Consider the following 14,804-nt stretch of genomic DNA (forward strand, 5'->3'; position numbering starts at 1 on the left):
AAAATTGTTTTGAGACTCCATAATGGAATTAGCTCTCCTAATTGACTTCCTGTTAACCAACATGCTCCATTACTTCTGATGCCCATGACAGATCATAAGTCACACTATAGTACATCTACTCTTATCAAACAGTATACTTATCAGGAGCCAACTTTATGTGCTTCAGGTAGTTACAATTATTGTATTATATAACTTAATAAAATATTCATAAACCAATAAAACAAATGTTAAAAAAAAAAAAGCTGTTTCTATGAAAGTCACATGCTCTGGAAATACATAAAACCTTACCATAACTCAGTAATGGGGGTCAAAAAATTTAATTATGTAAACACAGGGTCATGTTAATGCTAACTTACAAATTAACTGAGGGTAATCAAGAAATTGGCTCTGGGCTTCAAGCCTGTCTTTGCCACATGTAAGCTACAGGACTGTTCTGCTAGTTATTTAACCCAAGACTCTAAGTCTCTTCAACTATAACATAGTGCCATTTCAATATAGGGCTGCTTTGAGATTCCACAAGGTATTTATAAGGGACCAACACAGTATCTAACCCACAGTAAGCAAATACCCAGTAGGTAATATCTTTCCATTTTTCCTTGGGAAAAATTTCCCAAGGTAACCACTTTTAAAGAAGACTTACAGTTTGGGATATTTATTTTATCATGATTGCACTGTACAGCTGCTTTCATCTGGTCCTAAGGAATTCTTAAGAGAAGTTTACAAAAGACTTACTACTACCTCCAGGGCTTACTCCCAAATGGCAAAATTTCTGGTAAATTAAAATCATTAAAAAGAGAGTAGGTGTCAGAAATCAGTCACAAAACTAGACCCACCCAGAAGGCCAAGGGCTCAAAACCATGTACGTTATGTCCTTTTATGCAGTATGATAATCCTTATCTTGAAAACCTTTATGTTCTAGTCGTCATGTCTTTCTGAACACAGATTATATATCTCATGAAAGAACACAAAATTAGACCCACCCAGAAGGCCAAGGGCTCAAAACCACGTACGTTATGTCCTTTTATGCAGTATGATAATCCTTATCTTGAAAACATTTATGTTCTAGTCATCATGTCTTTCTGAACACAGATTATATATCTCACGAAAGAACACATGTATACCTACCTGAATATTATCATTATACCCCCTTTATTTTAAAAAGGAGTAAAGTGGCTATTTTCTTTAGATTCTGGACTGGAGGGACCATGTTATACTCAACATTTAATTTCTAACATCGAGTAGTAAGTAGAATGCAGTAAAAAAAAATTTTTGCATAAAAAAAAATTGTGTTTCTATTCTTTCTTAAACTCAAGGTAATCACAGAAGTTATCACACCTACACTCTTCCCAGTATATGGATGTACTAGGGAGGAAGATTCCATGGGAGAGGTAAAATCTGCCCCCTATGCTTCATTATACAAAGAAAAAGAGAACACTCTCTTCCTAACAGAACGGACCACTGTCTCAGCATGTGGGATGGTGATAATGAGGGAATGATTACCTACCATCAGATCAACAATTAGTATACACTGAAATTACAATGACTGTGAGACTGACCTAAGTGTGAATATACAACTTCTGAGCTTCCACTGCCTTTGGAGGGATCACCACCAGGATGCAGTCTAAAGGAAACTGTAGCGGTTTTAAAACATTTACAACATAATTCTAATGTTCATGAACATTTGAGACTGCGAAGTTAAATGTAATACAGCTGTAAGTACTCAGATTAATATACAAAATTTTAGTAAATACTAAAAAACTTACCTAGATTTATCCAAATTCCACCTGGCTTGAGTATTTTCCATATTGTATCAATATAATCAATTACATTGTGAGCTGTGTCTATGAAGAAACAGGTAGCAATACAGTCCCAGGTATCTAATGAAGAAAAATCAAATTACTGCATCTGTTATGTTATTTTGCTTTTTTCTTTTAATTAATTATTTAAAACTGCCAGTTACCTTTTACAGAGTATTAATATTTGACAGAGATACAGAAGCTAAACTTCTGATCAACATTATAATCATGGTAACCAAACAGTCATTTATGGGAAATACTGATATCAATAATCTGATTAAGTAATCAATTTGGAAATCATCCCCAATAACACTGATATTATAATCTAATCTCTACATATTATTACCAAATGATATTTGTTAGAGTTTTGTTTATCCTCTATTCAACTTCTAGCCTTCATTTAAAATCACTTAAAACAAAATAATGGTCATTCAAATTTAAACTAGTGTTAACCACCAATTCTGGCAGGTTTCAGAAAGACTGCAGGCACCAGTTGCCAACTGAGAAATGAATGACATCCAAATACCTCGACATCTACCACAACTTCGAATAATTACCAGAGAAAAAGGGGAGCCAGGGGCAGGCAGAAGCAGTGGGTGGGAACCCAGTAGAGAACACTGTTTACCTCTAGGAGGTATGGTGTCTATACAAATGCTGGTGCAATAAACGCACTCGATCCCATGGAGGACTGCCTTCATCATCTGTTCTCTCAAACCTTGCTCCAGAAAAAGGGGACTTTTACTTGCCTAAGTGATGTTTTCTGTTACTTCATTCCTTATCTACAACACCTAACATCTTCCATCTCTCCCTTTCTTCCTTCAGAGTACAGGTTGTCCCAATCTCAGAGTTCAGAGAAAAATAAACAAAAACTTTCTATGTTGTAAAATAAATAAATAAATAAAAACAATCTATGTTGCTGCTATCCCTGCTTTAAGCCCTCCAATGGCTTCCTGTTTCTCTGAGTACAATTCCAAGTCCTTGCTATGGCCTGCCAACAAGTTTGCCTCATCAAACCCTCTTGAAGCTGACCTCTCACCACTGTACCCATTGCTTACTACAGCCTAGCTCCTCCTTGAGCAGAGCAAGCACTCGCTCTACTCCCTGATCCTCTTCCCTTGCTATTCCCCATCTGCAACATTTTGCCTTCAAATATCTCAGTGGTTTGCCTCTGTACTCTTTCAAGGTTCTCTGCTAGACATTTTTTTTTTTTTTAGTTTCTACTCTTAGAAAGGCTTTCCCTGACAACTCTATATAAAGCAGCAGCCTCTCCCCAGTCACTCTGTAACCCCTCTTCCCTGCCTTATTTTTTCTTCCTTACAATATTATATTTGTTATTGCCTCACTTTCTCTATTGGAAGTTCTCTGTGGACAGGGATTTTGTTTTGTTCACTGTTCTCTTTTGACACCTAGAACATACCTAGTACTTAGTAGGTGCTCAACAAATACCTATTGACTCAATGATCTTGCTGAACCCTCAGTATTCTATTTTGCTTTCCTTTTAGTGCCAATCTCCCTCTCCTCTTTCCCAATTACCATCTCCCTTTCTCTCCTGCCTAGCTCAGATTTCTTCAACAGTTTGCCAGGCTGAAGTCAACTGTGCAGCCTGACTATAAAAGTCTTCCATGATCTGGAACAAATTTACTTTTCTAGCAATAGCTCCCTTTAAATCTCATTAAATCTCCCATTAAATCTTTTCTTTCCCTGCCAGTACAGCTGTGCTGCCATCCCCAATCACCTTATTCATATCTTTGTACTTCTGTCTGCCTCAAATGCTATTCTCTCAACCTTCAAGTCATAGCCTCACTATGAACAGCTTCCTTCTTACACTAATAACCTTTCATTTTTTTGGTATTCATTACTCATTTAAACTTTGTTTACATGGTATCTCTTAGTATTAATGGGCCCAACAGATTCTAAATTTCTTGACTGTAGATATCTTACACTTCTTATCTCTTATCACTGCCTTGTACATGACCTTGAAAACATTCTGAATTGACACTGACATATGCCTTATGTTCTATCATCAAAATGAATAATCTAAACCTTGGCTTAGGATAAAACTAGCTCATTAAATTTAGAATAAAGGACAAGACTTTTTAAACGCTTGATTTGGACTTACTGCATTCTGAATAAATCTCTTGAAAATCTCCTGCTGTCATAGAAAAGTTAGAACCAGGAGGAAGACTGTGGGGGTCAACATCAGGGAAAAAGATGGGTCGAATCTGATCAGCTGATCTCCGGTTATTGCTAAACTGATGGATCCAAGGATAAAGTTTATATTTATTAATTTCAGAACATCTGCAAAATATGAGTATAAAATCAGGTGTTAACTAAATATTTTACCAAGAAAATCCACTTTAAATACTAAAAATATACTGTTTAATTGAAGATTTGCATATATAATTAATATTTAAAGAGTCACTATTACAGCTTCCCTAATTATCTGAAAATGTACGTATACATGTAGATGAGCAACCAATCATGGATTAAAGACAGAAAAAAAAAGTAAATTCAAAGATATAAATGTGCTGTTCATTCAAATTTTTAAAAATGTATTTCTCAACTTCAAAACCAAGTAAAACAGTCCAACGAGGTTTTTTTAAATGGTACTGGTTTCAACTAAAACAGTTTGCTATCTATTTTTTGTATAACCCTCTTCTTTTTCCCTTTTCCACCAACTCCCTAAAACTCATACTGCCATCCGAGACAACGTATTATTTAAACAAGGCAGCTACTCAATGTACATCTTCTGGCTTTAAAAATAACAATTGTTTTCCACTGCCTTCCAAAACAGGCCACAGAAGTTCTGAGAGATCTTTCCAACTCAGTCATGAGAGCATACTTGGCCATTTTATAAGAACTTGATTAAGGAGAAAAAGTTATAATTGCTAAACTAAACTCTTATTTAACTAAAGAAACAAGGAAGTAAAGAAGCTTAAGAATAAATTTAGAAATACTCCTTCCTGGTTCATACTTAGTCCTGAAGATTTTGTACAGAAATCATTTCATGGAATGCCCAGTCACTTTCTATAAAGTCACTTACCCATCTTGTTTCAACATTCTAATAACTAGGCAATTGGTTCAAGTGATAATTTGTATAAGTACTTTGATTTTAACATAAGAAACATTTGTGATATATAATAATCAAATGCTATGTACTTATCTTCAAATTCAAAATTGTTCAAGAAAATAGGTAAGTCAATCTGATTCTGCGAAATTACTATTTCCAGCAAAAAATAAATTAAATACCTGTTGAGTACAAAGTTGGAAGAAAAGAGCATAAAAAAACTCCATTCATTTCCTTGACAAGCATAACCTAGCATAGCTATTTCCCAGGCCAGTCTTCCTAGTCCAGCACCAGGTACCAGAATATTTACTTTAGAAGGATCCCTGAAATGAAATAAGGCAATTATGTCCAACCCCTCAAAGAAAAAAAGAAAAAGACAAAATCCACATTAACAACTAAAAACTTACTCATTTACTCATTAAGAATAAGCTAAGACTCTGGACTTCTCACAATCAAGAAATACTTCTAAATATCAAAAATAAAAGGTATAAGGAATTATTATGTATGTTCCACTATCAGTTGAGGGTTTTAGCCCTCAAAAATTATTTTTCAGAAAAAAGGAGTCCCCTTACATCTGAAGACTTATAGAGTCACTCATATTCCTAACAGCTGTCACCCTGAACAACTATCTTAGAAAGACAAATTATTCCAAAGGGATCCCAATTAAATATGAAGAGTTTGAACAAAAGTACTTCATCATATGGGACAATAAATACAACATAACTTTATTTCTAAATTTTATACGTAACCCAATTGTTTATGTTAGATTAAACAGATGTAGAGTTTAATGTGTCAGGTATATCTCTAAACCCCTATATATTTTAGTTGACAGAAGAATTTGGGGGAGGGGATATTTTCATGGGGAAAATGGGAAACGGCCCTCTAATTAAACATACATGATAACAAATATATTACACCAAACCAGAGGTTCACAACCAAACTGATCTCTACCTACTAGCACCACACTGCCATTACATATTTCCTTCACGTAAGATCCATCATTCCACTTTCAAACCACTAAAAGCTTTACCAAAACAAGGCTTTTTCTCAGGAATTTTGGCAAATCAATATAATCCCGAGGAAGCTAAAATTGTAGTCTTATAAGAAGCCAAAGGAAAATATACAATCAGCTAATATCATGTCAAGAAGTAAAAAGAAACTTCACTACTGTATTTCCTAAATTTGGTTCACAAATCAAATCCAATTTCCAAATCTACTCCTACTAGTTATTTTTTTATCTTTAACTACGTGGCCTTTAAGTTTGGCATGCTCCAAGCAGCAACAGGGCACTTTACTAGTAGCCCATATAACCTTTGCATGTCCCACTTCAAAATAAGAAAGAACACTATGGGGCTTTTGAAACCTCATAGCTCTAGGACTCTGTGCTATTCCTTATATAAAGGACCTGCCATGATGGCATCCTACTCAGACCTAACGCTCTCTCATTTCTCACTCCCTACCAGACCCACTGAAACTCCTACTCTGCAGAATTACCTTTCTTTTCTCAGTTCCCATCTGTCCAATCATAACATACATTTATACCCCTACCCCAGCAAGTGGCTGTTCTCAGCTTAGAATTTTTTTTTAAATTATCTGATCAAACTCATGCAACAAAAAACAAAAGGATTTGGAAGTAAATTCATATAGTAGTTAAATCTTTATATAAAAATAACCAGCAATCAATTTCCAAATGGCTGATGACCCCAGTAAAATATTACCATGCAGGAGTTAGAAATTATGCTACCCTGAAGGGAAAGCTGTGACAATAATGTTAACAACAATTATTCTGCTAACTTACAGAAAGTTAACTTAATGACTGCTTTTATCAAATTCTCCTTAACTAAACAGAACCATAGAACTCTCTACCTCAACCTAATGGCAGAAAATATATTAACAGTACCTTGTATTAAAACTGCTATTGAAAGGCTACCCATAAAGTCACAGAATGAAGAATATATCAAAGTCCTATCTTAAGAGTTAACACACTAATATAGATCTAAATTACTGGCATTATGACAAAGAGGAAGTGGACATGTAAGAAATGCATTAAAACAAACCCTCTAGAACTGAAAAAATGATCAGGAACTATGCAATGAATGGGTAAGATGGAGAAAATTTTTCCCTAAATCTTTGTTCTTAGCTAGATTTTCTTCATTTGTTCTTTACACAAGGGATATTAACAGCATAATGAAAAGTTCCTCTAACTGTGATGTGTATGAAACTAACGCACTCTAAGTGGGAATTTCTGCTATGAATCCGTATAAAGTCTAGGGCATTTCTATGAGGTCATTTCTGTGGAGAACAAGAAACATAAATCTAATACAGACCTTAATGGTGAGAAAACCTTAAACCAGGCTGAATTTTTTTTTTTTTTAAAGCAGGAATAGAAAGGCATACAATATGTGGCTCAGTAATCAAACGGTGCCTACTTGAGATTCTTAGCGAAAATAAGCAAGCCAACAAGTTTACCTAGTTAATAAGGCCCAAATATGGAGAAGCAGTACATTTACTACAATGTGACCTCCCTAATAACAGGCGGAAAAGCTTCAACAGTTTATTCAAGACAAACAGGAACGGAGAAGGGATATATCTGTAAGGACATAGAGCCCATGTGTCTAAAGAGGCCATAGATCACATTTCCATCACCCTTTCTGCTCCAGCTTTTTCACCAGCAGTAAACATTACTCTTGACAGAGGTTTCCTTTGTTGCATACAGAACGATCTTTGCACTGCAGTTGTAAATTTTAAAACTCCAACTCAAAATGCTGTCTTGTTGGGTCATTATGACACTTGGCTGACCCCTAGTGGTAGAAGTAAATACAACTTTTAAGTACCTACAGTGGCTCTCTTTTCACAGTACAGTAGAGTAAAAGCCACTAACTACATGTGGCTACTGAACACTTAAAATGTGGCTATTGCAAATTGAGACGTGCTGTAAGTGTAAAATGAACACCAAATTTAAAGACAGTATAAAAAGGAATGAAAAACATCTCATTAATAATCTTTTATTACATCGAAATTTTCAAAATAAAAATAAAATTGCTTCTTTTAAAAAATATGGCTGTCCTGAGCACACTGCCTGTGGCGTAGCCCTGCTCTGCACAGGCAGTCAAAAAAAATTTTTTTTAATACAAGAAAAAGATCTCAAGCAAATATGGCAAAATGTCAAGGTTTAACAGAGCTAGTATTGAATTTCTTTTTTTTAAATTTGAGACAGTCTTGCTCTGTTGCCCAGGCTGGAGTGCAATAGTGCCATCTCAGGTCAGACCCTGCAACCTCTGCCTCTCAGGCTCAGATGATCCTCCTGCCTCAGCCTCCCAAGTGGCTGGGACTACAGATGTGTGCCACTATGCTCAGCTAATTTTTATATTTTTAGAGATGGGGTTTCGCCGTGCTGCCCAGGCTGGTCTTGAACTCCTGGGCTCAAGTAACCTACCCACCTTGGCCTCCCAAAGTGCTGGGATTACAGGCATGAGCCACCACACCCAGCCAAAAATTTTTTTATTCATCATAGAAAATTGACTATAAATCAGGAGTGTTTAGCATCTCCTAACTTACCTCCTCATCAACTCCCAACAAAGAACTCTTTATTTCAGCCAGACTTCTCACTGATTCCAGAAAAGACTTTCTTTAGAGCTCTTACCCACAGAAACTCAAATTATTACCTTATTATTATAAATTATCACTTCATCTATATTTCCTAAATATCCCAGGCAAAGTTCCCTGAACTCTCTTCTCTATGCTTTCAATAATTCATTCATAGTTCTATTATAGTTTACATACCAAGGTTCTTCACTTTGCGTCATTCACTTAACACAGGTACAGCAACTATGGCTTGCAGGCCAGTCACCTGTCATTGTAAATGAAGTTTTACTGAAACACAGTCATACTCACTCATCTAAGAATTGTTTATGGCTGCATTCCTGCAACAAGGCGCTAAGCAGTCTCAACAGAGACGACATTGCTGGCAAAGCCTAAAACATTTACTGTTTGGCACTTCAAGAAAACATTTGCCAACCCCTGATCTAATATAATACCCCTGAATCTCCTTCACAGCAGTACACAGAGCTTCCTTAACTCACTGCATGACCGTAACATAATTTATCAAAATCTCCTAATTAAGGACATTTTATATTGTTTCCAATCTTTCACTATCGTAATGTTAAAACGAATACCCTTAGCATGAATAACTTTTTATTTTGAAAAATTTTACTTCCCACACTACACTAACGTAGTGGCATAAAATAACTTTCACATGCAGAAACTAACATATATGCAGAAACATATATGTTTCTGCATATATGTAGAACAGCTTCCCTTAAATTGAACTTCAAGAATCAAGATATGCATTTGTTTTTTGTTTTGTTTTGTTTTGCTACGAGAAGGAGTCTCGCTCTGTCACCCAGGCTAGAGTGCAGTGGCACGATCTTGACTCACTGCAACCTCTGCCTCCAGGGTTAAAGCAATTCTCCTGCCTCAGCCTCCCAAATAGCTGGGACTACAGGCCCGTGCCACCACACCCAGCTAATTTTTGTATTTTTAGTAGAGACAGGTTTCATCATGTTAGCAAGGCTGGTCTTGAACTCCTGACCTCAGGTGATCCACCTACTTCAGCCTCCCAAAGTGCTGGGATTACAGTCGTGAGCCACGGCGCCTGGCCAAGATATGCATTTGAATTTTGACAAATAAGCCACATTGTTCTACATAATTTTTTGCTAATTTATTCTTCTACCAGCAACATATTTATGTTTCCTCACACCTTCACTAATAGTTATCTTTTAAATCTTTGCAATAAAATAAGTAAAAAAATGGCATCTTAACATGGTTTTTACATTTGCATTTCCTTATGAGATTGAGTGTCCTGTATTTCTTTTTCTGTGATCTATTTACAGCATTTGTCTACTGGGTTATGAATGCTGAGTGGTTTTTCTACTGTGTTATTCTTCTAGATCTGTAAGCACTTGAAATCTTGACTTGAAAGAAATATGAAACACATACCTGTCTTTGGTCTAGGAGAGCTTTCAGGATGAGGGAGAAATCTATCTTTAGTCTCTGAACTACCACCTGCACTATTTGGCAGTCTACATTTTCTCCAATTTCCTCCATTTTCTTTTTAAAAATGAGTTCTCCTAGCTAAAAGAATCTTTTCATGAACTATAATTTACATTATTTATTTTATCTTAAGTGGAAAAAAAAATGCTTCTTCAAAGCTCAGAGTATTTTTTTTTCCCAATGCCCAACTATATAAAAGAAAAAACGAATTCAACCAGTCAGTAGTGCATCAGTATCTTTTTGGAGTGTTTGTGTATATATATTAAAATGCAAAGACATAACAGATTTTCCCCCACAAATCACTTCAAAGTCTTCTAAAATTGAATGGGCTAATGAAATTTAAGATCTAAAAAATATAGTCCAGCAACTTTTAGACTCAAAAAATGTGATTTTACATGTTAGCCTTCCTTCCAGATAGGATGCAAACTTAAGAATCTATGTTTCCTTACGTACTATAAGCTTTACAGCACTGAATTCTTATATTTGAATGATTAGACATTCATTTGGAAAAATTTTTTTTTAAATCTCAATACATACTGGTCTGACCATCAATTAAGAAGAGTTATTACATTATGTTTATGTTCATACGTGAGAAAAAGGTTTAAACCCTAAGCTCATTCTTTAAATTAAAAACATATATATCGTAAATTTCAATGAGCAACTGCTCACTAGAGTAGTATTCAAATCCTGTTTAAAACAAAAGCAAACCAGAGGATACGAAAACAGCATTTCCTTAATTAACAAACAGACTCTATACAAAAGCAAGTCAATCTGTGGTTTCAAAGCTGCTTGTGCTTGCAAACTCAGGCATATTAAAAACTCTAAACATAGAGTGGAGAAACTGATATATGTGTTTCCTTAGGAAAAATATTTTAATGACCACAAATATAGTTCATTCTACACATATTTCATTAAGTATATGATCTTCTTTTTTTTTTTTTTTGAGACGGAGTCTTGCTCTGTCACCCAGGCTGGAGTGTAGTGGCGCAATCTCGGCTCACTGCAAGCTCTGCCTCCAGGGTTCACACCATTCTCCTGCCTCAGCCTCCCGAGTAGCTGGGACTACAGGCACCTGCCACCACGCCTGGCTAATTTTTTGTATTTTTAGTAGAGACGGGGTTTCACCATGTTGGCCAGGATGATCTCGATCTCCTGACCTCGTGATCCACCCACCTCGGCCTCCCAAAGTGCTGGGATTACAGGTGTGAGCCACCATGCCCGGCAAGTATATGATCTTCTATAGGCAGTTCAATTAGAAAAGGCCTTCAGTGAAATTAAAACACACACACACACACACACACACAATAAAAGGCTAGCTGACATAAATTTGTGTTAACTCCAGCCTGAGTATAAAGACATTAAATTCCCCATGTACTTACTGTGGCATAAACAGAGTCCTAGAAATTTATCTGAAAGACACAAAGTTGACCAGAATTTATCTAGAATCAACCTGGATTCTGAAGGGCTACAATTAATGACCCTTTTCTTCCTTTTCTTTTTTTTTTTTTTTTTTTTGGTGACGGAGTCTCGCTCTGTCGCTCAGGCTGGAGTGCAGTGGCTCGATCTCGGCTCACTGCAACCTCCACCTCCCGGGTTCAAGCGATTCTCCTGCCTTGGCCTCCCAGGTAGCTGGGATTACAAGTGCACACCACCACGCCCAGCAAATTTTTGTATTTTTAGTAGAGACGGGGGTCTCACCGTGTTGGCCAGGGTGGTCTTGAACTCCTGACTCCAAGTGATCCGCCCACCTCGGCCTCCCAAAGTGCTGGGATTACAGGCATGAGCCACCACACCTGGCCTAATGCCCCTTTTCCAGGCTCTAGGGTTTAATTTATTCTGACAAAGCTATGATTTTAATATTGATGCAGCCTTCACTGTGTTTTATTAGGTTTCCTGTTTAGGTTTTTTTGATAGCTCACTTTATCTACTATAAGGAAATCAATCTAAATCAAGTAAGTAAAACAAATAACATACGAAGAAATGTAACAAAAAAAAGTGTGATAGATATTACATTTCAGCATACTTCATTTAAAGTTCATATATACCTATCCACCTTTATAACAATTACTTTCAGGAAAGGAAACTGGGTAACTGAGGAACAGTTATGAAGAACGGTTATGGAAAGGAGACTATATATCCCTTGAAACCTTGTAAGTTTTAAATCCTGCAAAATGTTTTAGTTATTCAGAACGGTTTTAAATTATTTTTATTTAAAAAATAACCTATTAGTACCATTTAGTTAACTCATCCTTTCCTCACCAGTTTACATTTTGTCAAGTAATAATAACAATGGAAAAGGAACAGTGTGTGCTAGTTCACTAATTATCTTATAACTATCAAATAATGCCATGCCTTTTTAGTATTGCTGACACTGTTATACTAATTAATGGTATCATACATGATTCTATAATCATTGAGTATAAACAAAGTCATGTTTTAAGTGCCAGAAATGATGTTGATATAAACATTTCACATTCAGCCTCCAACATTCATTCAAACTTTGGTACATTTCTATTAAAAGCCTTATCAATTAAAACCTACAGATATTTCAGCAACAGATATTTTGAATTTTGAGGTATACCTGGACTTTATAGATAGTATTAAACTAGTATCTATTACTTTATAAAGCAGGGCACTGAATATATCGAGAGAGAATACCAGCTAGAAACTTTAAGAATATAACATCTTTTTGGTAACAACAATGTTTATTTAAACAATTATTTACCATGACCAAGTGGTATTTATCCCAGGAATGCAAGGGTAGTTCAACACAAGAAAATCAACTGATGAAACACATCACATTAATGGAAGAAAAAACATATACATCATCTCAACTGATGCAAAAAAGATATTTGACAAAATTCAGCACTCTATCAGAAAAACCTTTAGAAAACTTTAAGAAAATTTGGCTGGGCGTGGTGGCTCACACCTGTAATCCCAGCACTTTGGGAGGCCAAGGTGGGCGGATCACTTGAGGTCAAGAGTTTGAGATCAGCCTGAACAACACGGTGAAACCCCGTCTCTATTGAAAATACAAAAATTAGCCGGGTGTGGTGGTGGGCGCCTGTAATCCCAGCTACTCAGGAGGCTGAGGCAGGAGAATCACTTGAACCTAGGAGGCAGAGGTTGTGCTGAGCCAAGATCGTGCCACTGCACTCCAGCCTGGGTGACAGAGCGAGACCCTGTCTCAAAAAAAAAAAAAAATACTAAGAAAATTCTTCAACATGATAAAGGGTATTTACGAAAGTCCCACAGCTACTCAATGGTGAAAGACTGAAAGCTTTCTCCCTAAGAACAGAAACAAGGAAACAAAAGGCATTCAAATTGGAAAAGAAAAGGTAAAAACTCTCTTTTTGCATAATGTGATCCACAAAGTATCCCTAAGAAAGCTAACAGAGCTAATAAAGCAAGATTGCAGGGTACAAGATCAAGACACAAAAATCAGTTGTGCTTCTACTTCATTAGCAACAAAAATTCTGAAAAGTAAATTAAGAAAGCAATTCTATTTATAATAGCATCTAACACAGGGATGTCGAATCTTTTGGCCTCCCTGGGCCACACTGGAAGAACTGTCTTGGGCCACACATAAAATAACACTAAAAACAGCTGATGAGCTTAAAAAAAAAAAAAAAAAAAAACCCTCATAATGTTTTAAGAAAGTTTACGAATTTGTGCTGGGCCACATTCAAAGCTGTCCTGGGCCGCATGCAGCCCACTGGCCACGGGTTGGACAAGTTTGATTTAAAAGAATTAAATACATACAAATACATCTATAATTTTTTTTTTCTTGAGACGGAGTCTCACTCTATTGCCCAGGCTGGAGTGCAATGGCACAATATCAGCTTACTGCAACCTCCGCCTCCTGAGTTCAAGCAATTCTCCTGCCTCAGCCTTCCAAGTAGCTGGAATTACAGGCGCATGCCACCATGCCCAGTACAAATAAAACACATTTGTATTTTAGTAGAGACAGGGTTTCACCATGTTGGCCAGGCTGGTCTTGAACTCCTGACCTCGTGATCCGCCTGCCTCAGCCTCCCAAAGTGCTGGGATTACAGGCATGAGCCACAACACCTGGCCACATATGAATAAATCTAACCAAAGTCAAAGACCTATACACTGAAAACTACAAAACACTGCTGAGAGAAATTAAAGCTCTAAATAGATGGAAAGACATACTGTGATAATGTGTAAGATTTAACATTGTCAAGACCTCAGTACTACCCAAAGCAATCTACATATTCAGCACAATCCTTAATCAAAATTCCAACAAACTTTTTTGCAGAAATGAAAAAACCTGAAATTCACAAGAATTACAAGAGGCCCCCAAAATAATCTTGAAAAACAACAAAGGGGGACTCACACTTCCTGACTTTGAAATTTATAAAACTATGGCAATTAAAATAGTATGTTATGGCATAAGGACAAACACACAGACCAATGAAACAGAATATAGAGTCCAGAAAAAACCCACATATATGGTCCACTAATTTTCAATGAGTCTACCAAGACCATTCAATCAGGAAAGGACAGTCTTTTTTTTTTTTTTTTTCCAACAAATGTACTGGGAAAACTGGACATCCATATGCAAAAGAATAAAAAGTTGGATTATTACCTTAACCACATATAAAAATTAACTCAAAATGGATCAAAGACCTAAACTTAGGAATTAAAACTATAAAAACTTCATTTTTAAAATTTTTTTCTTTTTAACTTTAGAGAGAAGCCTTTGCAATGTTGCCCAGGCTGGGGTGTAGTGGCTATTATTAGAGGTGCAATCACAGCACACAGCACACTACACCCCTGAACTCCTGGGCTCAAGCAATCCTCCTGACTCAGGGACTACTGGTGTTTGCCACCATGCCCAACCCAAGTATTTTTTTTTTTTCGGT

General features: G+C 36.3%; 1 protein-coding gene and 1 long non-coding RNA gene across 3 annotated transcripts in view; one reads left to right on the forward strand and one right to left on the reverse strand.

Moving 5' to 3' along the window:
* Positions 1 to 14,804, forward strand: part of LOC103891476 (uncharacterized) — a 61,182-nt gene that overhangs the window by 45,792 nt on the left and 586 nt on the right. Inside the window, exon 3 of the long non-coding RNA XR_008509728.2 lies at positions 11,990 to 12,065. This is a non-coding gene — a long non-coding RNA (uncharacterized LOC103891476). The remainder of the gene's footprint in view (positions 1 to 11,989; positions 12,066 to 14,804) is intronic.
* The window catches only part of CARNMT1 (carnosine N-methyltransferase 1), a 47,402-nt gene that overhangs the window by 13,842 nt on the left and 18,756 nt on the right, over positions 1 to 14,804 (reverse strand). For both annotated transcript variants that reach the window (XM_002819872.6, XM_054520052.2), the window contains 3 exons: positions 5,046 to 5,186; positions 3,916 to 4,094; positions 1,764 to 1,877 (listed from right to left, as the gene is read on the reverse strand). In XM_002819872.6, the coding sequence (XP_002819918.1) occupies positions 1,764 to 1,877; positions 3,916 to 4,094; positions 5,046 to 5,186 (434 nt within the window). The remainder of the gene's footprint in view (positions 1 to 1,763; positions 1,878 to 3,915; positions 4,095 to 5,045; positions 5,187 to 14,804) is intronic.

The sequence above is a fragment of the Pongo abelii genome, chromosome 13 (genome assembly GCF_028885655.2).
Source record: "Pongo abelii isolate AG06213 chromosome 13, NHGRI_mPonAbe1-v2.0_pri, whole genome shotgun sequence".
NCBI classification, from domain to species: Eukaryota; Metazoa; Chordata; class Mammalia; order Primates; family Hominidae; genus Pongo; species Pongo abelii.